General features: G+C 36.4%; 2 protein-coding genes across 4 annotated transcripts in view; one reads left to right on the top strand and one right to left on the bottom strand.

Annotated features, from left to right (window-relative positions):
• Nucleotides 1–12,930, top strand: part of LOC138333339 (probable E3 ubiquitin-protein ligase HERC1) — a 71,501-nt gene extending 58,571 nt beyond the window's left edge. For all 3 annotated transcript variants that reach the window (XM_069281656.1, XM_069281657.1, XM_069281658.1), the window contains 11 exons: nt 447–694; nt 824–1,054; nt 1,853–2,022; nt 2,625–2,790; nt 3,636–3,712; nt 4,827–4,998; nt 7,151–7,231; nt 8,565–8,717; nt 10,342–10,475; nt 10,836–11,007; nt 11,492–12,930. In XM_069281656.1, the coding sequence (XP_069137757.1) occupies nt 447–694; nt 824–1,054; nt 1,853–2,022; nt 2,625–2,790; nt 3,636–3,712; nt 4,827–4,998; nt 7,151–7,231; nt 8,565–8,717; nt 10,342–10,475; nt 10,836–11,007; nt 11,492–11,689 (1,802 nt within the window). In that variant the 3' untranslated portion in view covers nt 11,690–12,930. The remainder of the gene's footprint in view (nt 1–446; nt 695–823; nt 1,055–1,852; nt 2,023–2,624; nt 2,791–3,635; nt 3,713–4,826; nt 4,999–7,150; nt 7,232–8,564; nt 8,718–10,341; nt 10,476–10,835; nt 11,008–11,491) is intronic.
• A 314-nt stretch (nt 12,931–13,244) lies between these two features.
• On the bottom strand, nt 13,245–19,385 carry LOC138333340 (protein fem-1 homolog B-like). The gene has a single exon (XM_069281659.1). It carries the CDS (start codon nt 19,302–19,304, stop codon nt 17,400–17,402), a length of 1,905 nt encoding a protein of 634 aa, XP_069137760.1. The 5' UTR covers nt 19,305–19,385; the 3' UTR covers nt 13,245–17,399.
• Between the last annotated feature and the right edge of the window lie 6,782 nt (nt 19,386–26,167).

Below are 26,167 nucleotides of genomic sequence, written 5' to 3'. Positions count from 1 at the left end.
TTTCAGTTAACTGACATTGTCAAGTTTTAGGGGGATATAGATGAGGGGAGAGGGTTTGTAAACTCCAGACCTTGTGTATTTCAGTCAGATCAAACTACATATCCTAAAATAGGAAGATAGTTATGCTGGATCAAGTAATCATCTGTGCATATTGTTTTTCCACTTTATATTGGAAGATCTAAAATGAACTTTGTAGTCTTAAATTGACCACATTACATGGCCTTCCATCAAGTAATATGTTTATAAGTATTATGTTAGTATTTAGAGATGAAATTAGGCTTGGTTGAAAGAGAAATGTGTATGTAACTGTGTATCATACCTCCAGTATTTGAAGCCTTCATTTAGTTCATTTATTAAAAGTTACCAACTCTAACCAAAATACAGAGTTCCTTGAGTTGTATGAAGCCTTTCTGCTTTTTCATTTGATAAATATGTTTGAATTAAAGACCGCCTGATTGGCCAGCCAGAGTTCAGAGGGCGTGGCCACATGAAGCCTCAGGAGGTGACGGCCTTGTCAGGCTATTATGTGGAGGATGTGGTATGTGGTGCTGAACACACACTGGCACTGACATGTACAGGAGATGTTTGGGCCTGGGGTAACAACAATGAAGGACAACTAGGTATCGGCCATACCAACTCGCCAGTACGCGAACCACAACTGGTGCCCTGTCTCACTGGCAAAAACATCAAACAGGTGAGTTTTCTGTCAAAGGAACCGCTCATATATGAACTTTAGGATGGTTATGACATATGTGTACACCTTGAAGCAATTGATTTACGAATGTTTATAAAGGTTTACCTCACTATAAAATTTGATTCCCAGATATCTGCGGGCCGGATCCACAGTGGGGCCTGGACAGCCCAACCCCCTCCCCAGAGGAAGCCAGGTGTGCCCCTCCCCCTACAGCTTGGGATCCCGGAATGTATCCCCTCTCAGTACACGGCTCTTACCAGTATCAGTCTGGACGACATACAGGGGCGATTCAAACTCCTACATCACTTCTCTGACCTGATCTACTCGTCCTGGAGACTGCTTCCACTTACCTGTACACAGGTGGGTAATTAACAGACACTCAAAAGGACTGTTTTCACTTCTAAATCAGGTGCAGAACTGTATGGACTATACTTGGAAAATTTCTATAGTGCATATATATATAAGTACAAGTATATTGAATGTACTAATCAGATATAATGACTTTATGAATGTCATATCAAACCACTGGAAGACATTATCCCCCGCTCTCGCCTAAACAGGGGATACTAATTTGATTTTGCTCATCTGTCTGTCTCTCCATCTATCACACTTTCGTTTCCTCTCTAAAAACTAAATGTTGATTGATTCAATGAAATTTGGTCAGTAGTACGGCCAAGTTATTATGCATTTTAATTAGAAAGCTTTAAACCTGATCAGCTGATTCTGGCTAAATTTGTGCAGTGGATTCTCACAAAAGTTTGCAAACAAAATTTATTTCATTACCTGATGAAGTTAAAAATTTGTTACATCAATGCTTATAATTATTTTTTTTAGACTACTTGATAACATCAAATATGTTTAAACGTACGATTCCATTGATTTTTCAATGGATTATTTTTTTCTAAATCAATACGCATAGTTGACTGATTTTTTCTTATGAAGAAAAAGAATCTGCCAGTTAGAAAGTAGGATTTAATATGAAAACAAATAACATTTAATTATAAAGGGATGAAGCAGGAAATATAAATTTCTGGAAATTAATGACTTAAGAATAAAGTTCCACCCAACATAGATGTTCCAAAATACATACTTGTACTAGACTGTGCAGAGAGTAGCATTTTACATTTTACATTAGAGATATATTATTCTGTTGTATAGTCTGCCCTTACTCGGTACGAGGCTGGAATGATGGGAATCATAGATGGGAGATTACGACCACTTCTGTCCCCAAGGGTCTACACACTGCCCCTTGTTAGGGCCATAGGCAAGACGATGGTACAGGGGAAAAACTACGGCCCACTCATCACTGTTAAACGGCTGTCTACCAGGTAACAAATCAACATTAACAATTAGCCAGTCATGAGTATTGCTTACAATTCCATACAAAAGTTAGCATAAAGCTGTCTGGAAAACCTATTTCAAACTAATACTTGGGTTTGGAGATACCAAAACAATATGGGTTAAGTATGATATTTACCTTCATTTAGTCACACCTTCAGGTGGTTGTGATGTCACAAAAATCACATCAAAATTTGACATCACAATTACCGAAATGTGGGACCAATCGACGGTAAATGGTACTTTGCCTACATCGTATGTGTGTCTCAATATTGACATATTGGAGCTACAAAAGATACCAAAGTTCTTACATGGATGTGTTCCATAGAAAAACAGACGTAGTATATTGGTAGGGTTTAGTAAGTTAAAATGAGATTTTACCCACTCACATTTAGTCTAGTACTGAGTTGAAATACCACATTTTAACAAAAAAAAGATTTCCCTGATAAAGCAACATACTTCATAGAAAAAATTACTGAATGATTTGTTTAACTATTATTATAGGAGGTCTTTGATTTATCAGAGATAGAGAAGCTTCACACAAGATAAAACATTTGATAATTATTCTGATAAATTGACTTTTTGTGACCAGGGGTAAGAAGTGCAGGCCAGTGTTCTCACAGATTGCCCAACAGGTGGTGAAGCTCAAAGCAGACGACTTGAGACTGCCTGCACGAGCCTGGAAGGTGAAACTGATTGGAGAAGGTGCTGACGATGCTGGAGGTGTTTTTGATGATACAATTACAGAGATGTGCCAGGTAAGATTGGTTTTTAAAATGCTAGAGTTTCTTTATTTACAAATTGTTGTTACAGTTGACCTATTTTATGACTCAAAAGAGTGTAATATCACAAATCACACATTCCAACAATAATGGAGCGGCATCATGTTGACAAAGCAGGAACATCACTGTTAAGATATCAAAGCAATGATTTATTAAAACATAATGTTACTAAATAATGTCTTTGCAAATTACTGAATTGTGCTCTCAACTTAAATTGACTTATTGCCAGGCAGCCACGCCTCGTGCTCACACACTCATATGTTTCATTCGGTATCATAGTAAACATTGTAGCATACACAATACAAGATACAAAGTCACGTCTGATTTGATTGACAGCTGGTGATCCGTCAATGGAAGATTGATAAGGGAGATAATTCTTGATTTCATAATACATGCTATGATCAGTCTGTGACGTTAATTTTTTTTTTCGCTGCTAGTCCTTTGGACTAGTTAACCCCAGAATTTGACTTGTCCCACTATTTAATCACTAGTCCAAATTAAATACCCGTATACAGTCGATTTGCTTCATCTTTTGTGCCAAACAACAGTCTGGATGCATTTGTGAATGAAATTCTTACGAAATGATGCATCCAGATTGAAATAATCGCATACAGAATGCACTCAAAATGTGTTGCAATTGACCACCGCTCTTGTAAATATAGTATTTACAAATTTTAATACTATAAGGGTACTATTAGCACTAGTCCAGCAGTAAAATTACTAGTCGTTGGCATCGGACTAGTGCTTAAAGTCGCAGACTGTATGATATAAGATTGGGATACACAATGGTCATTAACAGGTATTGTTTGTTTCTTTGATAGGAATTAGAGACGGGAGTAGTTCCTGTATTGATATCAACTCCAAATTCTCAGAATGATTCTGGAAACAACAGAGATCGGTAAGTATTACCAAAATATCAATATGTAAAACACATCAGTACATGTCACTTTATAAACAGATTTTATACACTGTCTGGTCCAGTGTTCTTCCTTAAGGATTTATTCCAGCTGGTCCTAAGGACCGGCTGACCCTAAAAGTTACTGGTCCTGACTGAAAGTGACTGGTCCTAGACTTCTTACAAAGTTACAATTCATCCTTATTGTTTATAGCAAAGTTATAGTTTTACTAGTGTTGGAAATCGGTTTCAATTTTATGGTCGATCATCAGTTTTGTGTAACGAATCGATGATCGATTAAAATTGATTATATTTTTCTTTGGTCTCACTGAAGGCCGTGTACGTTTTCCAGGAAAATCGTACAAACTTTCTTCTACACATGTTGCCATGTCTCAGGTTGCTTATGTTTTCACAAATAAAATTACACTCCGCTGAATGTCTATAATACTTTGTATGCGTATGCGCTCTTCAATTCATTTGGACGCTTGATATTTAAAATATGAGCGAAATTACACACAAGCGATTGATTACAACATTTCTTGTGTGTTTTACTGATTGGCTAATCAGACACTTTCGTTTATAATGATGTCGGACAATTCTGACGAAATTTGATTTCTTACTCGGTTAAATACTCCAAACCAACGATACTCAACGAACTCGATTAATACTGCTACACCACTAAGGTTTACTAACAAAAATGGTTTACTAACAAAAATATCCACATATCTGTTTTATTATTATGTGCTCTCAACAAAGTTGACTGAAAACCAGAATATTGTTTTTTTGTTTTGTTCAGTTTTATCTTCAACTTTTCAACAATTCTACTGCCACTTTTGTTTTGTATATCCTCTATCTGGACCAAAACGTTGCCGGTCAAAGGACAAGTTACATGGCATAAATTGTCTGCCCTACTATAAAGTTGCCGGTCACTGGCAGATGGATAGACATTATTTTCGAACACTGGTCTGGTCACAGGTAATTAACCTTGTCCAATGTCGGTCATCATCTCAAAGACCAAACATTCACTATTTTGATTAAAAATCTTAAAGGTAATATACACAGTAAAATTGTTACTTTGATTAGACATTTGTCTACAGTCAATCTGCTTTGTGTCCAGATTGCTGTTGAATCCGTCCCTGACTACAGAGGAGGACCTGGCTTTGTTTAAGTTCCTTGGTGTCCTGTTTGGAGTAGCCATTAGAACAAAGAAACCACTGGACCTTCACTTAGCTCCCTGTGTCTGGAAGTTACTGGTCGGCATCCCCCTAAAACACGAGGACCTGGAGGAGGTAGGTACAGATATGCAGACAAAAAGGACGGCAGTGCTTTTCTTTCATACCTACGGGTGTAATACTAGCTGGTCTAGGGCAATACACTCATGTGGCCTGAGGCTGTATTGCATGGCTACCCATGCAAAAAGCCTCGTGACGTCATGGCGTCAACAAAATTTATATTTCCTCAGTAAAATTTTAACATTTTTTCACAAACTTGACTGGTTTTACTAAAATATATGCAAATAAAAGAATTTTTGTTGAAAATATCACGTAATTTCCATGTATAAAAAATTGACTTTCAACTGTGGATTTCTTCGAATTTTAATTCAAAATGGCGGGATATTATAGTTGTAAATTGCAATAAAATGTCGAGGTATGGGAGAAAAATACTCTTTCATAAGTGGATATGAAGGATAAGGATATTCTACCCTCAGGATCACAAAATCGGGTAGAATATCCCTATCCTTCATATCCACATATGAAAGAGTCTTATAATCTTATAATGGTTCTGTGAAAAGGAATTTCTAACATGCAGACACGAAGGACGGCAGTACTTATCTTAGAATGGTTCTGTGAAAAGGAATTTTGTTACAAAATGGGTTGATATTTACTATGTTTGGTTTGTTTGGTTTTACGTCCTATTAACAGCCAGGGTCATGTAAGGACGTGCCAGGTTTGTTGGTGGAGGAAAGCCGGAGTACCCGGAGAAAAACCACCGGCCAGCGGTCAGTACCTGGCAACTGCCCCACATGGGATTCGAACCCGCATCCCAGAGGTGGAGGGCTTGTGGTAATATGTCGGGACATCTTAACCACTCGGCCACCGCGGTTGTGTTTACTATGTAACACTAAGTTTAAAAGTACATTTGATATAGTGCACATGGGAAAGTAAAACAAACAATAGATTGATAGGTATAGATATGTGATAGTCAAAAGCAGCAGTGTTGGCTTGCGCAGTATCACGTAGTCTGTCATCTTGGGAGATGATATCCAAGATGAGCAGGGCGGACCCTGGACTTGCAGTTAATCAAAGCGGTCAGCTATCCAGCCAACATGATAATGCAGCAAAGCGTAAGGTTTGCGTTAGATAGGGATTAGAGATTTTGGGCCGCACATGCCTTTTTAATATATGCACAAAGGGGCGGGGAGCAGTAGGTGTTAGGTTGATAGGTATACTTGGATTTTAAGGTGTTAGGGGAGCCAGGCGATATGCGGGGGACTAGGAAACAACGATATGTAAAAACCAATGGAAGTACTATATAAAAAAACTAAATACCATGTGTATGTGTTTTGTCACAATTTCTAACATGCAGACAGGAAGGACGGCAGTATCTTATAATGGTTCTGTGAAAAGGAATTTCTAACATGCAGACAAAAAGGACGGCAGTACTTATCTTATAATGGTTCTGTGAAAAGGAATTTCTAACATGCAGACAAAAAGGACGGCAGTACTTATCTTATAATGGTTCTGTGAAAAGGAATTTCTAGCATGCAGACAGGAAGGACGGCAGTACTTATCCTATAATGGTTCTGTGAAAAGGAATTTCTAACATATTCCAAATCTTCTATAAATGTGTTTATCAGTATCAAGACACATGTTACATTTACCATAGTGGCCCTATATGTGGAACACCTAGCACAGGTGAGGAGAAAATGTAGTAGCCAGAAAAGGGCTCAAACATGGCACCTTTGAACTCTAGTTGAATGCTCTACCAATTTAGCTACATGGTTACTGATGTTCGACCATGTCCAGTCGTGCTAAATATATTGCTTTCCTCTGTTTTTAAAGCCTTCCCCTTGTAGACACATAAGACACTTATACCACTACTGTGGGTATTTTGTTGGTCGCCAAGTTTGTAACAAGAGAGGAGAAAATGTAGTGGCTAGACCGGACACAAACCCTGAACCTCAAAACACTAGCTGGATGCTCTACTGATCTGACTACCTGGTCACAAATGATTGTCTCAGTCCTTTCCATGCAGTCCCGCTACATATATAGCTCGTTTCTATGGAGATGTTGTTTAAATGCCAACAGCTGTTTCAGTAGCGTCTAGTTGTTTATGAAGGATGTTACATAGTTATATGTTGATCATACATATTTGTATAAAAGAGCCAGGTTATTGTTAATTCAATGAATCATTTTATTTATAACCATTGTTTGTTTACAGGTGGACCATCTCTACATACAGAGCCTGATTGGTATATCTGACATACACAAGAGTGGTGTAAACGAAACTAACTTCCATGAGGTACATATTTCTGTTCAGTTAAAAAAAAAAAAAAAACCTTTATTGAATACTATTGACCTATAGCCATCATGCTTCGTCCATTGTCATATGCTGTTCCTAAACTTTTCATTCAAACGACTTCTTATCAATAACTGAAAGGCCCAGGGTACTGACATTTGGCCTATGACATGCTGGGATAAACATCTACCAAGTTTGTACAAAATAATGACCTTGACCTTCATTCAAGGTCACAGGTATCAAAATGGCCAAAATCTTAAAACAACTTAATGTGTACTTCAGTTTTACTATATGATGTTTTGTCTAATTAATAGTCAGATAAGCATTAATGCTTGGGCCTCTTGTATTATACATTTTGCAACTATTAATTTTCACTATTTCATATCACTATGAAATATACGAAATATACTTGTAATTGCAAAAGATAACATTTTTAGCCCACCATCATCAGATTGTGGGCTTTTCAAATCGCTTTTTGTCCGTGGTCTGTCGTCCTTCCTTCCGTCCGTCCCTCCATCCGTCCGTCCGTTAACAATTCTTGTTATCGCTATTTCTCAGAAAGTACTGAAGGGATCTGTCTCAAATTTCATATGTAGGTTCCCCTAGGGCCCTAGTTGTGCATATTGCATTTTGGGACCAATCGGTCAACATGATGGCCGCCAGGCAGCCATCTTGGATTTTGATAGTTAAAGATTGTTATCGCAATTTCTCAGAAAGTATTGAATGAATCTGTCTCAAATTTCATATATAGGTTCCCCTAGGGCCCTAGTTGTGCATATTTCGATTTGGGACCGATCAACAACAAGATGGCCGCCAAGGAGCCACCTTGTATTTTGATGGTTGAAGTTTGGTACTGCTGTTTCTCAGAAAGTACTGAAGCGATCTGTCTCAAATTTTATATGTAGTATGTTTGCAAAAGTTTTAAAAGCAGAGAAAAGATCCCTCTTTCCATTGTCAGACATAGATCATTCATTGGTGGGCGCCAAGATCCCTCTGGGATCTCTTGTACTTTATGATATTAATATTAAGGTCATCTGAGATGAAGTCTCAAGTGAGGGTGAGATTTTAACCGACTTTACAATGCTCTTTCTGTATCAGCACTCAGGTGATTTTCAAGGCCTCTTGAACCTCTTATTTGTATTGCATTTGAACCTTTTTTTCATTATAACTTAATACCAGAAGCCAACTTGATTTGCACTCGAGAATTAGAAAAGCTACAAATCAACGAAAGCTGTATTCTTAAAGTAGAAAAGGGCAAATCGAGTTAGGCTCTGGAGATATTGTCATGAGTCTAAAAGTAACACTATTAGAACCATTGGCTTCCTTCCTTCCACAGTTCATTCCACTGGACACCTTTCTGGGACAGAGTTCTGATGGTCGACTGATACCAGTTATTCCTGGTGGAAGTACGATTCGTCTCCACTTCCACAACAGACGGGACTATGTTGAGGCCGTTCTGAATTACCGACTCCATGAAATGGACAGACAGGTAAGGTTATGTCAAATTTATGGCATTTGTAGTATGTATATTTTATATCAACAGATATAAAGAAAGATGATGTGATAGATATTTTCATTATGAAATAACTCCTTTGATCATGCTACAGGCACAAATTGAATGGAATCATTATATGCATTCGGCGATTGGTCACGTCTGACTTAATAAGCCCAGCCCCACAAAAACAACACTGACAGTCGTGATCACTAAGATGTAACAGGGTAGTATCATGACCTCTTTACTTACGCACCGTGTAAAGAACAAACAGCTCAATATTTTGAAGTTACATTTTAACTTTACATATAACCACAGCTTACAAACAGCTTGGTAAGTAAAATGTCGGGAATGCCTGTCAAGGAATTAAGCACTGAAAATTTAGTAAATTTGTACGGAAGTCGAGATTTTTCTTCATTCCGTCCCTCATCAATTTTAATATAAATTCAGCGGGGTTGAGTTCAAGTGAAAATGGTGGCACTCTCCCAAGGTCGCAGGTATTGCAGAGTCGTCAGACTTGTCACAGAACACATGAACAACTCTAGAACAAATAGTAATACCCTACCTCCACTTTGTTCCTGGTAGGGCACTGTATAGTATGGCATCTGGCTCTAATATATATTTTTCGGATAATATTCATATGTAAATGATTTGTTCTAACAACTATACTTAATAATCTATTCTCAAACCTCCTGATAATGTTTCTTCATCTATAAGTGGTAAAATGGAAGTAAACAACATGCATAATTCTTTTCAAATATACTGCCATCTTTGATTTACCTGAAACTGTGAAGAAACGAAACACTTAACAGGTCAAAGGTTTTGCAGTTAAAAAGGTTTATTAGGGAAACTGAATAAATGAAAACATCATTTGGAATTTACCCAAACTAAATTTCTAAAATTTGAGTTAAAAGTTCTGTGACAATAGGCTATATTTCTGTCATAGTATAAATTTGAACGAATACTTTTGTCCATTGACTGTACGAAACCGGGTGAGCCATTGAAATGTGCTTACAAACATGCTTCAGACATGAAGATGGGTGAATAAAATAACCGTTTATGTTAGAAATGTTGGATATTGTTGAATTTAATTGTAAATTTACTTGACATACATGACATAGTATTATTTGCACCTCTGGATGTTTTGTAACACTACGGTCAATGGGACAGAGTCAGTTTAATTCACGGACAGATCTGTGGACTATGTGTGGGGAACTGACATTATTGGAGGAAATTGGTGTGTTTATAAAATTGTCAACCAATAAATACAAGTGCTTGACTTCCAGAATAAATTAATCACTCCATTACATGCACTCATGTGTATAGGTGCACCGGTAACTAGGCCATCCACATTTAGAGAAAGTAATACAGCCGTGCCTTTCGAACTACTCCCCCGTCGATAGTAAACATTGCTGAACTTGAATTGTTCTTAAAATTAAAATGAGCCTGCTATATATGACAATTAATGAACATTACATTGCAAAAACACAATAAACAATTCATATTGTTGTCTTCATATAATAGTCTTCATGTAGTTGATGCTAGGATAATAACCTAATGATTTCTTCCCAAGAAGCAAAGAATTGTCTTTTTGTCTAATTTGGAACTGTTATGTTGACAGGCAGCGGCTGTGCGAGAGGGCATGGCATGGATTGTACCAGTTCCACTAATGACGTTACTGTCTCCGCGGGCCCTGGAACAGATGGTGTGTGGAATGGAGGACATGAATGTGGAAGTTCTCCGCAAAGTTGTCAGGTAGGGAGGATACATATGGTTATATACATAATTGTAAATGTAAACTAAGGTAAGGCATCCGGTAAGGCTAGTGATATACTGTATAGACAGATATTTTTACAATGATGATATTTTTGTGATTTTGCAGGTCATTACCAAGGTCACAAAATTTTAATCCATAAAACTTTAACAATTTGTAAATTTTATTTAGTTTAATGATAATATTAAATTTAATTCACTTTTGTTAAACCAAATTACAGAATTTTGATTTGCTAAAATTAGTCTCCTAGTTTTAGGTTCAAATCATGATAATTTTGACTTGCAAAGATATATATATATATCCTATTGATCATCAATATGTCATGATTTTGTGTTTAATAGATACCGCGGTATAGATGAGAAGAGTGATGTGGTACGCTGGCTATGGGAAGTTCTCGAGTCTTTCAGTAATGATGAACGTATCCAGTTTCTACGTTTCGTATCGGGAAGGACAAGATTGCCAGCGAATCCCTCCGATATTTCACAGCGTTTCCAGATCATGAATTCTGACAGGGTTAGTATCATCAGTTCAGTCTACATCCTTTATATGAGGACTGATTGATTTATACTGTAGCTTTGTGTTGAAGAATGTTAGCAGGTATTTCCTTTTTCAGCCATACTTTATTTTCACAGACTATTTGCAAAAGGCTGTTTTGTTGCTATTGGTTGCACTTTTCACCTGGTAATTAAACAACTTGAAGGCAAGTGACTTTTGCAAAAATGACAAAAGAGCAGTGATTCAGTACTTGGTGATATGGTAGTAACACTAGGGAATGCTGCCTCTCCATACAGTAAGAAGATAAGTAACAGAATTATAGTGTAGTAGGAGGACGATCCACCTCCTGGAAAGTCTGTCACTGTTGCATTCTTAGCCTGAGATACTCTGGCCCTGACACCACAAATGATCAATACTTTTGGATCAAATATGGTAAGAAACTGTAACTTTATGTTAAACAAGATGGTGTGGATTTGCTATAATTATTTACTTTCACTTTCAGGGAGTAGATTGCCTGCCTACATCACAGACGTGTTTCTTCCAGCTTCGACTGCCAGCCTATCCTAGTCGTGAAGTACTGGCTGAAAAGTTACGATACGCCATATACAACTGCCGGTCAATTGATATGGACAATTACATGCTGGCACGTAACGTGGAGAACGATGGGCCATCTGATGATGATGGGATGGATTACATGTAATATTTCCAGACAGGTGTTGTCAATTTAAAAATCATCTGTGGATATGGCAGAAAAAAAGTAATCAAAATGATTTTATATGCACAGATACTGAACATTGATTTATGTTTTTGTGGACTGTACACAAAGAGAAAGTTATGTCTATTAGTGATGTTTCTAGCATAATATTACACAGTACAGAATGATGTAGACTGGGCTTCAGTTAAACCAGTTAGAACATCTGTCTAGAGAAGATCTGGGTTTCTAGTCTTAATCTGGACGTTAAAGTTTTCCTTTTCTATTACTTTTAAATAATAATGCATACGACAGAGACGTACCGCAACGATTTGTGGTGATTGTGAGTGCAAATGGATTATTTGTCAGTCAAGCATGTCTGTACCTTTGATGTTGGAATGTACCGTATATATATTTTGTGATATTGGTGTGTTGTGTATATTTTTCTTTACTAAATTATTTTGGTATAAATGTACTAATTTATTTTATTTGATATTATTTAATAACAAGCTGTGATATCGCCAAGATTATGAGAGAGAGAGGTTCGTTTTCAAGTGAAGTTCACAACTAATTATGCATTAAGTATTTTAAAGGACTCGACTTCACATGAAAAATATAAGAAAAAGACGTTTCCTTTGTCCGATACTTAGTTCTTTCTATGGGCTTTGAAAGTTAGACATTGCTTCTATATAAATTTTAAGTTACTAAGGAATAAGATTTCCAGTAATTGTTTTTATATAAATTCTATGTTACTAGGGAGTAAGATTTCCAGTAAGAATATTCTTTTATTCACCACTTCTTCGTGCCTGCTACAATGAAGATTTAGTCCATTTTAGTTAAAAGCTATTGCCGTAATCATAACTTTGTCCTTGTCAAAAAACTGACACAAGTGTACATCAAAGTATTTAGAATTTTCTCTCATTAAGATGTGAACATTATACCCCCGCAACAAAAAGTTAAGGGGTGGGGGGGATGTTACACTGGAATTGGGTTGTACAGATTTTGATCAAATTTGGTACACGGAACCCTAAAGGGCTTCAAGCTGTAATCTTTGCTTTTTATCAGCTAAACTAAACATTGTCCTATCATCAGAGACTGAATTATTACAGGGATAACAAGAGGAAGTTATGGAATGTTGTTTGAAAATTTAAATATGATGAGTGAACTCAGTGAGGTTATAAAATGTATGGTGCATCAGTAACAATCTGTACTGCAATGTATCTACCAAATAAAACTTTGAACACATTTCATTTAGAATTTTTGTTGTTGCTAAACTGGTATCTTGGTTCTCAGGACTTTACCTTTGATTTTGACTTGGATGTCAAATGTGTTTAGGAGTCCAAATCTAAATTCTTTTTAAATCCAAGGATCCATTTCAATTAATTACACTTGTAATTTGCATGTTAATTCATAATACTGTCAGGGTAATAAAGAACTGGTTTCATGGACACACCAAGTCGCAGTCATATAAAGACAGATGCCAAGGAGACACTGCAAGTGACTATATTTCTGAAAGTGTTTTTCAAGATTGAATAGCATTTTAACAAAATACATTACAAAGGGATCAAATGACAGCAATTTTTTATTCTTCAATATTGCACAAAGTTATCACAAAATTACAACATTCCAGACACTGAGGCTAGACATGTATACGGTAGGCAATTACAAAATCAGCAAACAAATGTAGTTATAGGTAATTACAGAGATATCTGGTTATATAGTGAGATTATCAGGTTTTCATTGATGTGGAAGGTGGAGACATTTTTTAGTTAAAGAAAAACTGTAATCTCACATAAGCTGCAGTTACCTTTAGGTATTGTGTCTGTGAAAATGCGATGGCTGTACATGTGATAGGTATATAGGCTTTGGAGACATCATCAAAAGGTACTGACAAGATCACAGAACTGATCATCGTTCACACATGTTCCATGTTCATTGTACCATAGGATTTCAACATTTTTTTTTATCTCAAATTTGTCACTGAACTTTACTCTAAAAACCAAAAATGAATTTGTACAAACGACATGGTACATAATATACATGTGGAAAAAAATATGTGGTTCAAAAGTTTTTCAATTCCTTCATTTTGACTTGGTCTCTCTGCATGCATATTTCGGTATATTACATCCTATGATATTACAAGAAAAGACTCTTTAATTTATTTTTGGGAAATGTTTCATTTATATATGATTTTGGGACCCTCTAATTTTGGCAATTAATAAAGATAAAAAGGATGTATGAAAAAATAACTTTAGATTAATAACTGCAGTTATCTGCCCTTTGTAAAGGTACTGATGGTTAATTTATGATCATGATCAGTTTGCCTTATATTCAAAATGATGTCTTATCTCATAAAAATAATTACATAGAACTCGAGGGAAACGCAATATAAGTGTTACAATCAATTCTGGTTTCAGGATAAGATAACTCTGCATCAAGAAGGCAAAATAAAATGGCATTTTACATTTAAACTAATTCATCCCCGAAATTTGAAAAATGGAATATTCCAACATCTGAACTAGAAGAATCTAAATGTGTGTTTAGGGGTGACTAGGTTAAATAACACCCTCGTGTTCAAATATATATGCCTTTTTTTAACATACCAATTGTATTCCCTCAATACATGTACAGCGGCACACACTTTAATGGTCTATTACCATAGTAAACAGGGAGATAATTTGTTCAAATCCATATTAAATTATTTCATGGCACATGTACAGATTGAAAATTGGCATAAAGCTACATATATTCAGCATTGTTGAAAAGTTCAATTTGAAATTATGCCATATACACGACATTTGAATATATGTGTATTACACATATATTCAAACATACCTATATGTTTGAACATATTATATGGCATTACTTTTTTCACTAATTTGAATTTTCCAACAATGCTGAAAATATTTCAATTTCTAATGTTCTTGAAAATGACAGGTGTTCATCATATTTTCAATAAAATACATTTAAAAGTTCAGTTTGTTAACCGTTTTGTTTAAACTGTCATTGTCTACCAATTATGAAATTAAAAGTATCTTTAAATTAGAAAAAAAACTTCCCCCAACTTAGTCACACATTTACCATCATACTTTGTGTTACTTAATTAAGCTTTGCTAATTATGATGTGTAAACCAGTGTTTTTCCTGGGCCGTTTTCGTTTATTCGGAATAACCGGTTCGACCGTTTGTTAAAGTCAATATTTCAAGTATAAATCCTGACGGACCTGCAGTTTTTAATACAGGCTTGTGAGGGCTTTGTCAAGGCTCATCTGAAAACAATATAAAATCACCAGGTCCGTCTTTAATTAATAAACGAACAACTAGGTCCAACCAGTCAAACCGTGTAATCGAAAACGGCCCAGGGCATTTTGGGAAATTGCCACCTGGTGAAAATTGGGAAATTTTGTGCGATAAAAGTATGAAATGAAAAATTTTAACAGTGTTTATGGAAATTTTGGAAAAGGTAGAAATAAACAATTATCCTTCTCTAAGAATCAAGTGTAAGAATGTATACTAAAATACGACGTTCAGACTTGGGATTTCCGGAATTTTTTTGTTTCGTCACACAAAATAAGCGTCAACTCACTGATTTGGGAAATCGAGACTTAGATTTGGGAAAAAATAACAAGAAATACAATTGGGAATGGGGCCTTATTTCGGCCCCAAATATGTAGGCAGGAAAAACACTGGTAAACAGTACCCAGTATTATATATTTGCATGATACAGTTGTATTTTGTTGTACAAATCTTGGTTCTATGTTTCAACATGTATACATTTGATAATTGATGAATTGAGACATCCTTCAAGTTTGATACAAAACAAATAATACTGAAAATGTAAATTAAAACAACATTTGAACATTTGCAAAAAATCATTCTGACAATGTATTTATTACAATTGACCTGTTTTAATAATTCATCCCATTTGTCAACTAAATCCTTCTTATTCTACTGAATTACCTTCACATGACATATCACTTTGCTATTTTGGCCTTTTTTATAAACAGCAATTACCATTTAATCTCATCTGTGTCCACAGTATTTATATACTCAGAAAATTACAGATACACACAGCTACAGATGACCTTTATAGTACATGTACAATAATTAACGGTAAGTCAATTACCAAGCTGAAATGAAGCCCAAAGCAGGTTGTCGAACTTGCCTAGCTTTATGTATTTGTTAGACTGGCCATCAGACTCACCAGTAATATTAAGGGGGAAATATCTCTAAAATTTGGCTTGATTATATTTGTCTTAACAGCTTAAGTTTCAAACTGAGATGAAAATGGAAAAATCTGAAAAAGGCTGAATTTTATGTTTTTGGGGGAAATTATATGGAATTACATGTACCGGGAACCTATCTTCTGAAAGTCAAAAAGGCTGATATCAGCCAATCGGCTGAACAATTTCATTCCTGTTTCAAACTAGGGGGAGATAATCTAGTAAAGAACTCTGCTGAGAAAGTCTTACCAACAACTAATTAGGATCTGGTGGCCAGTCTATGTATACAAATTGCCTTTTCAGCAATCAGGATCATGACTGTATATGTAAATATATCATTCCTTCATGCATGATATGATATCAATGATCAGAATATTCCAAATTTTGAGTTCCATATTTATAATTTATTATAAATGCTAGTGATTATATGTATTTATTATTTAATTAGTTCCTTGTAGCCATAGCCAGGCCCGTAGTTCATGAAATGGTACCTTGTATATCTTTATGTTAAACCAGGAAAACTCGCATACTAGTATCATGGTACAGTGAGTACAATATGAAATGACAAATTTAGTCAAAATTTCACAAATATAATAAACCAGACTTTCCAGCAAGTTACAAATCACGAGCGTTTTTGTTATACTTTTCTGATGTTCCTAGTTCAGTAGATTCATTAGATTGATTAAAATAGGTTTATGCAAACAATTTGCATACCTAAATTATGTCAAATTAAATCAAAAATGACAAAAGATGAAAAGTTCAGTCGATCATGTTGGGTCACTTCCAATTAAAACTACAAACAAAACCAGAGAAAAAATAAGTTTAAAGTGTCATTGGCAACACAAATGATTTATAAAACTTAAAAATATAAACGATATACAAGAACATCTACATTAAAGGGATATTTCACAAGTGTTACAAGATTTCTTATAGTTAAATTTATTTTGTGTCATGTACAGCTTTTCATTTAATTATATGATCTTAATTACATTTAATCTTTTACGGCAAAATAATCATGGAAAAGAATTTTGAAGTAGAAAATTAATCGACAGATCTGACAATTAAGACAAGTTTGATCATGATTTATCAAAATAAAATGTTACTTATCATTAAATCAGTTAAGTCTAACTACCAACAAAATACTGGTACATATAATGTATGGGAAAACCAAAAGCAAATATATATTCTGTGTATACCAAATTGACAATAGGACAATACTAATGCTGAGAACACACGGAATCTAGCTGGATCTATTACTGAAGCACTTCCACAAAAGTAATGAGGCATACTTTTCTATTAGCCTAAGAAATTGAAATATAACTTAATTATTAGTATTTTAATTAGCACAAACTCTAAAAGACATTACCAAATAGGACAAAGGCAATTTAGACACTGCACATCGAGTAAGTCAAACTTCAGTAAAATATCCCTTTAAAACATCATGTTCCTATAAATGTAGTATATTATCACATTGAAATAATCCAACGGTAATTATAATTAATGCAGCTTGATGAACTCCTCCAAAACAAGGGGAACAACTCCTTGATACTTAATACCTTGTCTCTGTATTGACTTAGCAGCAATACATTTGAGAGATAGCTTGCTATTTGTCCTAAGAATCACAACTGCAACGCCTGATGTTGCGATTTCTATGGGCGTTTTTTGTTCGCCATTACAAATGTCTAGATGAGCACCGTTATTTATTAGAGCCATAAGGATATGGTGAAGAGTGTCAAAATCACTGATTGGGTTTGAATATTTGACGATGATGTGCAGAGGACTGTTCCTATGGCAATCAAGAGCATTTGGGTCAGCCCCACATTCGATTAGCAACTTTGTAAGGTTGATATTGGGGAAGTTCACTACATCATTCACATGGAAATCATCCACTAGAGTCGCACTGTCAACAGCCATGTGTAAAGGACTATAGTTATTCTTCAGGACTGGCTTATTTTTCAGAAATTTATACACCATTTTGTGTAATTCATCATTGACATTTGATTTCGGCACTTTCTGTGCTATCACAAGTAAATAGAGACATGTGTGTATATTGCTTTGGTAAATCTCCACAAGAGCATCCTTGTCTTCGTCTCCTTTGGCGATTCTTTCCATGTCGCGTTGTAATTCTATCACAGCATGATGAAAAACTTCTTCCACATTTTTAAAATCCAGATTAACCCCTATGTGAACCATTTGTGAAAAGACTTGGGCAAATCTGAGAAGATCTTTTGATATAGTCCTGCTGTTTCGCTGTCGAAGTCTCATGGCATGTAGCCACAACCCAATGCATCTATCAAATCTGGCACTGTCTGCAAAAACAGCTCCACGGAAAATAACAGGGTGCGGAACCTCTGGGTTATCTTCTCCAAGAATTCGTTCTCTAATAGCAAGAGATTCCATATGAAGAGCTCCAAAGTCCTGTCGAATTGAATCCAACTCGGCAAGAGTTTTACACTCGACACGATTATCATACGCTTGTACTGGATCACAGAGTGGCTTTTCAATAATGTCTTGCGGGTCACTATACCGCACGTGCATGGCTTCTCGAAGGTATAGAAACGCCTTGTTTATATCATAGTTTTCTTTGTCATTTGCGTAAGAGGCCCCTAATAGTTCTAGAGCATCAATTTTTTCATCACGTTTGCATTCAGGCAGTGAAATCAAATACTCCACAACTTCTGACTTACCACATTCAGCAGCGACAGTTAATGGTGTCATGTTGTGGTCATTTTTTAACCTGGAAGCACCAAACTTAACAAGTTCATGAACGATCTCCAAGTGGCCACATTCTGACGAGAAATGCAGGGCTGTCGCCCCACAATGGGCACTACAATCGGGATTCGCCCCATTCTCCAGCAAGTAAGTCACTACCTCCTTGTGTCCTTTGTAACTGGAGATCATCAAGCACGTGTTGTTATATTTATTTGATATTTTAAGGTCTGCGTTGTGCTCTATTAGATACTTCACAATGTCCAGTCTACCGTCGAAACATGCAGCTCTCAGAGGAGTCGAGTTGGTCAACGTCGGATGATTGACATCCGCACCATGATCAATCAACAACTTGACCACACCGAAATGACCGGCCCCTGCAGCGCACCATAATGATGTTGCCCCTTCAATAACAAAACCGTCAAATTTCACAACGCCTGTCTGTTCGATATCTACTAAGAAGTTAGTCAACAACACGGCTACTACCTTCTCTTCGCCATTTCTAGCAGCAATGATCAGCGGTGTGGTTTTCTGACCGTCTTCCTCGGAATGGTGTTCCAGCACCTCTTTTACGATCTCCCTTTCCACGTTCCAAAGCATGGCAAATATGCTAATTGCCATTCCATCTCGAGCTGAAGTGAATACTTTATGTTTCAGTGTTTTTATGACCTCTGGTGTATATTCAGAAGCCATGACTCAAGTCCAAAACACCATCAAGTGTTCACTTTGTACACAATCATCCTGCCTCGGCAGCCATACTGGTGCAGTTCAGTGCGCATGTCATACTAGAGTTACTTCCCGTTTCTCACACCACATGCGTTCAAGGCCCAGCAGAGACGGATTTTATTTTATCTCTTAAGCCTAGTCTTTGGCTATATGTCGAGAGAGTGTAGCTAGGCTACATGTACATATAAATTATTTGAGCAAGGATGAACAAATCCTACATGTAGTTATTATCAATCTCAAAAAATATTCGCTAGTAAAGTGAAGTGTCGCTTTTTAGCCCACCATCATCAGATGGTGGGCTATTCAAATCGCCTTTCGTCCGTGGTCCGTCGTCCGTCCGTCCGTCCTTCCGTCCGTCCGTCCGTCCGTCCGTTAACAATTCTTGTTACCGCTATTTCTCAGAAAGTACTGAAGGGATCTTTCTCAAATTTCATATGTAGGTTCCCCTAGGACCCTAGTTGTGCATATTGCATTTTGCGACCGATCGGTCAACAAGATGGCCGACAGGCGGCCATCTTGGATTTTGATAGTTAAAGTTTGTTACCGCTATTTCTCAAAAAGTGCTGAAGGGATCTTTCTCAAATTTCATATGTAGGTTCCCCTAGGACCCTAGTTGTGCATATGGCATTTCAGGACCAATCGGTCAACAAGATGGCCGACAGGCGGCCATCTTGGATTTTGATAGTTAAAGATTGTTACCGCTATTTCTCAAAAAGTGCTGAAGGGATCTTTCTCAAATTTCATATACAGGTTCCCCCAGGACCCTAGTTGTGCATATTGCATTTTGGGACCGATCAGTCAACAAGATGGCCGACAGGCGGCCATCTTGGATTTTGATAGTTAAAAGTTTGTTACCGCTATTTCTCAAAAAGAACTGAAGGGATCTTTCTCAAATTTCATATGTAGGTTCACCTAGGACCCTAGTTGTGCATATTGCATTTTGGGACCGATCAGTCAACAAGATGGCCGACAGGCGGCCATCTTGGATTTTGATAGTTTAAGTTTGTTACCGCTATTTCTCAAAAAGTACTGAAGAGATCTTTCTCAAATTTTATATATAGGTTCCCTAGGGCCCTAGTTGTGTATGTTGCATTTTGGGACCGATCGGTGAACAAAATGGCCGACAGGCGGCCATCTTGGATTTTGATAGTTAAAGTTTGTTATCGCTATTTCTCAGAAAGTACTGAAGGGATCTTTCTCAAATTCCAAGCATAGTTTCCCCTTGTACCGTAGTTGTGCATAGTACCTTTAAGGACTGCTCCATAATGCTTTTTGGGACTGATCGGTAAAAAAGATGGCCAACCGTCCGCCATCTTAGATTTCATTGTTGAAGTTTGTTACCACTTTTTCTTAGAAAGTACTATAGCGATCTGTCTCAAATTTTATATGTAGTGTGTTTGAAAAAGTTTGAAAAGCAGGGAAAAGATCCTCTTTCCATTGTCAGACATAAATCATTCTTTGGTGGGCGCCAAGATCCCTCTGGGATCTCTTGTTTGGATTTATAATTGATGGTTCTTTCGTCTTTGCAAATGTAGAGTTTAAATATATAAGGTACAACGCCTACTTAGAAATTACGATACGTACATTGGTTTACGTCAATATATTACATTTTCTTTCCCATCCGCTTATTTTAACGTCATTATCATTATGACGTCACAGTTGTCGTTCCAATGGCGTTTCCTTTCTTGAAGATAATGGATTGTTTATTTATTTGCATACGAAATCTCCAGAGATTTTATTTTGAAATTTTACTAAAAAATGTAGTGAAGCTTTGATCTGGATTCATGATCAGTTGGCAGTTATATGAGAATGAATGCCAATTGGATAAAGGACAAGCACGCTTCATTCAATTTGCCGCTGTCCAGTTTGCATTCCTACTCCTATAATTGCCAACTGAATGCAGTTCACAATACTTGATTTAATAAATTTCTTTTTATATCATTTTACGAATATGATGCTATAAACCTCTATCTGTAAAAATATCTTTATTTACGTCGGTATATGTAAAAATAGAATCTACATGTGGCTGATTTATGCCATTTCGTCTTTTCGTCTTTTCGCCCCGAAAAGACGAAAATTAAATATCTTAATTCTCGTCTGATCTACGGTGGCTGATTTATGCCATTTCGTCTTTTCGTCTTTTCGCCCCGAAAAGACGAAAATTAAATATCTTAATTCTCGTCTTTTCGTCTTTTCGCCCCGAAAAGACGAAAATTAACAAATTTAAATTTCGTCTTTTCGCGGCGAAAAGACGAAAAGTCAAACACGAAAAGACGAAAGTGAAGCACGCTAATTAGCGCCTTTAATTTTCGTCTTTTCGCCTTCAAAAATCTCGTCTTTTCGTCTTTTCGCCCCGAAAAGACGAAAATTACAAACCTTAAATTTCGTCTTTTCGTTTTTTCGCCCCGAAAAGACGAAATTTAACAAACCTTAATTTTCGTCTTTGCCCCGAAAAGACGAAAATTAACAAACCTTAAATTTCGTCTTTTCGTCTTTTCGCCCCGAAAAGACGAAAATTAACAAACCTAAAATTTCGTCTTTTCGTCTTTTCGGGGCGAAAAGACGAAAATTAACAAACCTTAATTTTCGTCTTTTCGTCTTTTCGCCTTTTCACCCCGAAAAAATACAAATTACAGATATACTTTGTCATCTATCATATACGACGGAGATTATAATGTAATTTCTAATGTACAATTATGATGAAGACCATGTCATGTATGTAGTCAAAATGTCTTTTCAAATAATACACAGTACATTGTACCTACTGATTGACTGTTATAATTAACTGTATTTGAGCAATTTCTTGGTACAAGTCCTTCCTTTAAACTCAAAGTCTTCACGAGTTGTCTTTCATAAATTATTTTGTTAACAAGTTTATCCGTGGGTTCAAACGCTTTCAAATAATACCCGCCGACAACTTTTTTTTTTCCAAGTTGTGTAGGGGAGGCAACTCCTGTAAGTATGGTGGCTGATTACGGCCATCTCGTGTTGTTGTGTTGTCGCCTTGTCGTGTTGTCGCCTTGTCGAGTTGTCGCGGTCTCAAACTGCGACAACCCGAGATTTAACAGTTAAAATGTCGACTTGTCGCGTTTTCGAACCGCGACAAGTCGACAACACGACAAGTCGACATTTCAAACACGCTAATTAGCGCGTACAGAATCTCGTGTTGTCGCGGTAAAATGTCGACTTGTCGTGTTGTTGAGTTGTCGACTTGTCGTGTTGTCGAGTTGTCGACTTGTCGCCTTCCTGTTACACATGCGCAAACAATGGATAACACTCGCCATATTGGATTGCTAATGAAAATAATTGTGTGCATGTGTTTGTAGCTATATGAAGATATTTGATAGCAATTTCTTTACCGAGAGTTGTCAAAGTATTTTTCTCTGAACTATGAATTTCAATAATTTGTTTTATTATATTATAATCGTGTAATAATGGTCTGGTCACGCCGTCTGATTAGTACGCAGTAATCGTCATCTGTTAATTTTAAGGTCACTTGAACCGCTAAGGCCTAATAGTTCGAAGGCCCGTTAATCCGAAAATTAGAAAATATTGCAATTTTATGGTGGCATATGTCTGCCATCGATTTGCCGACTTACGACTTAATAATGTCGACATCGTTAAGGCATTAAGTCGACATCATATCGATAGATGTCGACATAAACAGAAGAATATGTCGACTTACCACATGTACATGCCCACATAATGATTCCAAGATATTTATGTAGACAGTCGGTAACTCGGCGATTAATGTGTTTATGCTCGGGTGTGACACCGACTTGTCAGTTATTGATGTCGACATCTAAACTAAAAGATGTCGACATCTGGTCTTGAAAGTGGAAATCAAAGGCCACCCTTTCATAAAGCACTGTGTATATGCAGCAAAAGCCATACAGCAGAGATCGACGTTGATTGTTAATTAAAGTTTTTATTTATTTGATTTCAAAGCAAAAAACAAAAATTGTGATCCTGCACATCCCGGCCATGAAACTGTAGCCTGCGTGTACGTAGCTGTTAGCCCGAGCTAAGGAAGAGTACAACGAATTATTAATATATATAACCGTGTGTTGAAAATTCGTTTCAAAGCTGTGTGTGTGTTTTTTGTTGATTGCCATTCGTACCAAGTCCATGTAGTACATACCGTACTATACTATATTAAAAGAATGAATGAAAAAAAAATAAACAAAGATTTTTTTATGTTGTATTTTCTTGTGAATCCCGAAAAATACCAGTTACGTAATTTAAAAGCCATAAAGGTCACAGTACAGGTACACAATACACATTGGGAAACCAGCTTTACTTGTTAGCTTGGCCTGTCCATATATACATGTATATAATATACATAAATATTTACATCCGTCGATACACTTATATAAAGGCACAACGAATTTTTGTTACGGTCTCAATGGTCAGATACAACCTTTGGGCTAAAAATCCTCCAGGGACGCGGTTTTAAACTTCCAACTCGCGATACATCTGCATCTATTTTTTCGTAGTAAAAACATGCATTCTTTGTAGTCAAACGTAGTAAAAAAAAAAAGTCACGTGCTTGTACCACATTCATGCCATTGGCCGGAATATACAATTGTATTATGGGTAACTAGTGATCACGTGATTTTGTGTTTACTTCCAAATATGGTGATAGTTTGCTTGCCATTTCTTCGGGGGAAATTGATTTATTTGAAAATATTTAGACTCCAAAATGCTATTAATATTGCATGCATATCATTTTGACTTGCACATATGCACTGTTTTACTATAAATAATGAACTGAAATGAGTTGTAAAACTGCCATTTTCCCGTTTTGTAAATAAATGATACAATACGAATTGACCAATTCAATAGGTCTAACCGTCTAATCTAAAATCAGCGAAGATCGGCTACTCCCGGCTAAATTCGTAGAATTCTAAATTTATATTTATATGTATTATTACCTGCTTTAGGGTTCAGAACATATACATATAACACAGAGAAAATAAGATCTTCTTCAAAAGGCCTAATTATGTATAAATACCAGGTCAGAGAAATCACTCTATTTGGAAGTAAACACACACTCATGTGATCACTAGTTACCCACTAATACAATTCCATATTTATTTCAGCCAATGGCATGAATGAGATATAATCACGTGACTTGTTTTACTACGTTTTACTACAAAGAACGCGTGTTTTGTACCATTATGGGGGAAATCCTCCGCGGATCGTGGTTTCATTTCCACCATTTGAAATTGTTAGCAACACTATCAACACGGGTTTATGTGCTTACATGGCAGCTTCCCGCCTGGTAAATTGGGACCTAGGACCTAACTCAATATGCTTCGGTAGGTTCCGTACGAAAATGTATCATTTTGTTTGTCAGAATAACTCTTCATAGATTGAAAGGTCTCAAGGCCCTCTACCAATATTGTGAATTTCATGGCCCTGGGGTCTCGGAATTTTCCCCAGGGGATAGGGTCTGTACCATAGTTTATATAGGGAAACACATTTATGAGCATTATTTGCTCAATTTTCATAGGAAACAGATGCAATTGAATCAAATACTCTTCATATATTAAAAGGTTAAATGGATATCATCACTGGCTGATTTCATGGGCCTGATAGGCCAATATATGGTGCTTATATACAGTGTATGTATTTGTTTCATTCTTTATCCGAACTCGGGTGACCAATCAGAAAAAAAACATGCATGGCTGACAGGTGGCTATGTGTTTTGTTATTCCTGCTATATAGACTTCATTTTTAGTTTTCCCATGTTATAAAAACATTTCCTAGAGGAAAGAAAAAGGTAAAGAATAACAGAAATAGAGAAAAGATCCATCTTTTATTGGCATGATTTACATCGGTCAGTAGTGGGTACCAAGTTCATTAAAATTTTAAATGTGCAACTGCAGGGGCGTAGGAAGAAAAGGGTCCTCCTGCACATTTTTCGTACTTCATTTTAGAAAATTTTGCCGCTTTGCGGCGCATTTCCTAAAAGTTCAAGCACGTAATGTTCAAACCTTTAATAATAAAAATTAAATACACATGAACTAGACTAAAAATGTCCATCAAGGGATTCTACTATTTCAAAAATGTTTCTTAAAATATTATATTGTTTATATGTCTAAGCAAGACAATTAAATCAATTCATTATTTTTTAGTTAAACAACAATGTGCTGATGGTGTGAAGTCGTATGTTCAGATCGAGTAGGGTTGCATAATGATATGACGACATTCACAATTATAATTTCTAAATGCAGGTCAATGTAAATCGAAAAATTACCACGTTAAGAACGCATTAAAATCCTCAAAATACACCGTAAAACTCATCTTGGCCATTCCAAATCGTAAGTTTTTTCCGGGGGAGATCCCCAGACCCCCAAAACACCAAAATCTCGCGCATTCGGCGTTCGCAAAATCATCAAAATACATCGTAAAAATTATCTCAGCCATTCTAAATCGTAATATTTTTTTTCCAGGAGAGACCCCCGGACCTTCAAACACCAAAATCTCGACCCTTCGACGCTCGCACGCTATTTTGCATATTCATTAATTTCCTCTTAGCGTCGCCATTGATATGGATGTGTACAAGGATTATATGTAATGATTTATGAGAAAAAGTATATAAAGTATATATGGTTGTGTGTTGAATTAATCTCCCCCTGTGTGACCTATTGCAATTGTCTTTTGGCCGGCAACATCCAGTGTCTGTTGTAAACAAAATTTACAATCTTCTTAATAACCAAGAACCTCATACATGGACATGTTATTGGGCCATAGCATGCTGGGATGAAGGAATACAAAGTTTGTTCAAATCAATGATCTTGACCTATGTGCCAAGTCACAGGGCT

The sequence above is a fragment of the Argopecten irradians genome, chromosome 10, assembly GCF_041381155.1.
Source record: "Argopecten irradians isolate NY chromosome 10, Ai_NY, whole genome shotgun sequence".
NCBI classification, from domain to species: domain Eukaryota; kingdom Metazoa; phylum Mollusca; class Bivalvia; order Pectinida; family Pectinidae; genus Argopecten; species Argopecten irradians.
The sequence above is the reverse complement of the archived record's forward strand: the minus strand, read 5'-3'. Positions and strand labels throughout refer to the sequence as shown.